This window comes from Arachis ipaensis, chromosome B05 (genome assembly GCF_000816755.2).
Source record: "Arachis ipaensis cultivar K30076 chromosome B05, Araip1.1, whole genome shotgun sequence".
NCBI lineage: Eukaryota > Viridiplantae > Streptophyta > Magnoliopsida > Fabales > Fabaceae > Arachis > Arachis ipaensis.
Genome location: NC_029789.2, coordinates 4,466,659 through 4,468,859, shown reverse-complemented (window position 1 = coordinate 4,468,859; position 2,201 = coordinate 4,466,659). Strand labels below are relative to the sequence as shown.

Genomic DNA, 2,201 nt, shown 5'->3' with positions numbered 1-2,201 from the left:
AGATGATTTTCCATTTAAACAAAAATATATATATATTTTTTTTTGGGATTCTAGTGGGGATAGTATTAATAACGGTAGATTATGAAAAGATAAAGTATTAGAAGAGACGCGGAGTGTAGTTAGGGTTTTACGAAGTTGACGCTAATCTGCGCCACCGTTTCTTCTGCCAACTAACTCCAACTATATATATTCATTCATTGCTTAGATTTCGTCTCTGAAAATTTTCTAGGGTTTTCTCTTTGGCCTCTTTCCAATTCCCAAATGGCTGAAGAGAGGTACAGCGGCGTCGTTCAGTGGTTCAGCAACTCCAAGGGCTTCGGCTTCATCAAGCCCGACCAAGGCGGTGACGACCTCTTCGTCCACCACTCCTCCATCCAATCCGACGGCTCTTTCCGAACCCTAGTTGATGGCGATCGCGTCGAGTTCTCCATTGCTGACAACAGCGACAAGCCCAAGGCTCTTGACGTCACTGGCCCCAACGGCGCCCCTCTGCGCTCCGCTCCCGACTCTGCTCGCGCCGGTAACGATAACAGACGCAGCGCTGGTGCTGGAGGAGGAGGAGGCGGCGGAGCCTGTTACCAGTGTGGTGATTTCGGTCATCTTGCTAGGGATTGCAGCCGTGCTGGCAATGGCGGTGGTGGCGGCGGCGGCGGTGCATGCTAGGCACATGGCGAGGGACTGCAGTGGAGGTGGCGGCGGCGGTAATGGTGGTGGTTGCTTTAAGTGCGGTGAGTTTGGGCACATGGCGAGGGACTGCAGTGGAGGTGGCGGTAACGGTGGTGGTGGTTGCTATAGGTGTGGTGAGGTTGGTCACTTGGCTAGGGATTGCAACAGAGAAGGTGGTTCCGGTGCTGGTGGAAACGGTGGAAAGAGCACGTGCTTCAATTGTGGGAAACCTGGGCATTTTGCTAGGGAGTGCGTTGAGGCCTCTGGTTAAAGAAAAATAAAATCAGTGAATTGGGGAAAAAGACAAGACAAGGAGGAATAGTACATACTCTTCTTTTTTGAGCCTTTTTTCACAGTGCTTGTTAATTACCTTTTAGCCCAGTATCAGTAACTTTTTCTTTTGGTTTATCAAATTCTAGAATTACACATAGGATTTCTCCTGGTTCTTAATGGTTTTCGCATGCAATTTTGCTTCTTTAACTGATGGCTTGATGCTTTATAGGATGGGATGCAAAAATCCTGATTTTTCTTATATTACTGCTTGCTTATTCCTGTTTTAATATTTGCATTCTTGATCTACTTGTTTAGTTATCTTGATTGTGAAATATTCATGTCTTCCTCTGGAGCTTTTAAAATCTCATTCTGGTTTTTCTGGTAGCAGAGAATAAGGTCATGACTTTGAATGTAGTGACGTTTCCTAGTAATACCTTGTGTGGCCTTGTACAGTGAATCATTGGTTCTTATTTCCAATATTGGATTGAAACTTCATACAATGGAATTAAGGATTGATTGAAGTATTTGTTGGTTGAGTAAGGTCTAATGGTATTGAGCTCAATGATCAAGCTGTAGTTTACTCGCTGAACAATTCCATCTGTGTGTATTGTAGATGTTGACAATTTCTGTGGTGAACATGAGGAGAAGTGTCAATGTTTTTATATTATGCCTTGACCTTGCAACATTTAGTTGATAGAGCATGTGATTGCTGATTCTCTAGATTCCTAGAACAAATATAATGCAACATGCTAGGTCCCGTTGCAAATTGGGGTGGGGTATCTAATATATATTTTTATCATGTTGGCTTGCAATTTCTTTCAACCTGTAATGTATTGAGTGAGTATAAAGTCAAGCAACTTGTGGAGATGATTGAACCTGGGACGTTTATTTTTATATATTATCTTGATCGGGTGTTTGTCTTTTACCTATGGCCTTTTTCGTTGATAGGGAAGAAATAGTTAGGGACATCAGCCTTAGGTGGTAACGTTATATATCCCACAGGCGCTTTAAGGGCTCAATTATTGTGCTGTTCAGGGTTTTTGACCTTTCGCATGTGGATGTGAAGTGGCTCCACGAGCCAATGTAAAACCACAACTTGCTCTTAGCAGATACAACCAACTTGGTTGCTTGCATCTGTGACATATGATTTTTTATTCTATTTTATTTTTTGCTTTCTAATTGGTCTGTACACGAAATCAAGACTAATTTCTGTATAATTTAAATGCTTGCTGATGTATTATATACTGCATTTCGTGTATCAA

At 42.6% G+C, this 2,201-nt stretch overlaps 1 protein-coding gene across 1 annotated transcript; it reads left to right on the top strand.

The window, feature by feature from the left end:
- LOC107642573 (cold shock domain-containing protein 3) lies at positions 82-1,226 on the top strand. The gene is given in 2 exon segments (XM_016345969.2): positions 82-653; positions 655-1,226. Coding segments are annotated over 2 exon segments (675 nt in total). The 5' UTR covers positions 82-261; the 3' UTR covers positions 938-1,226.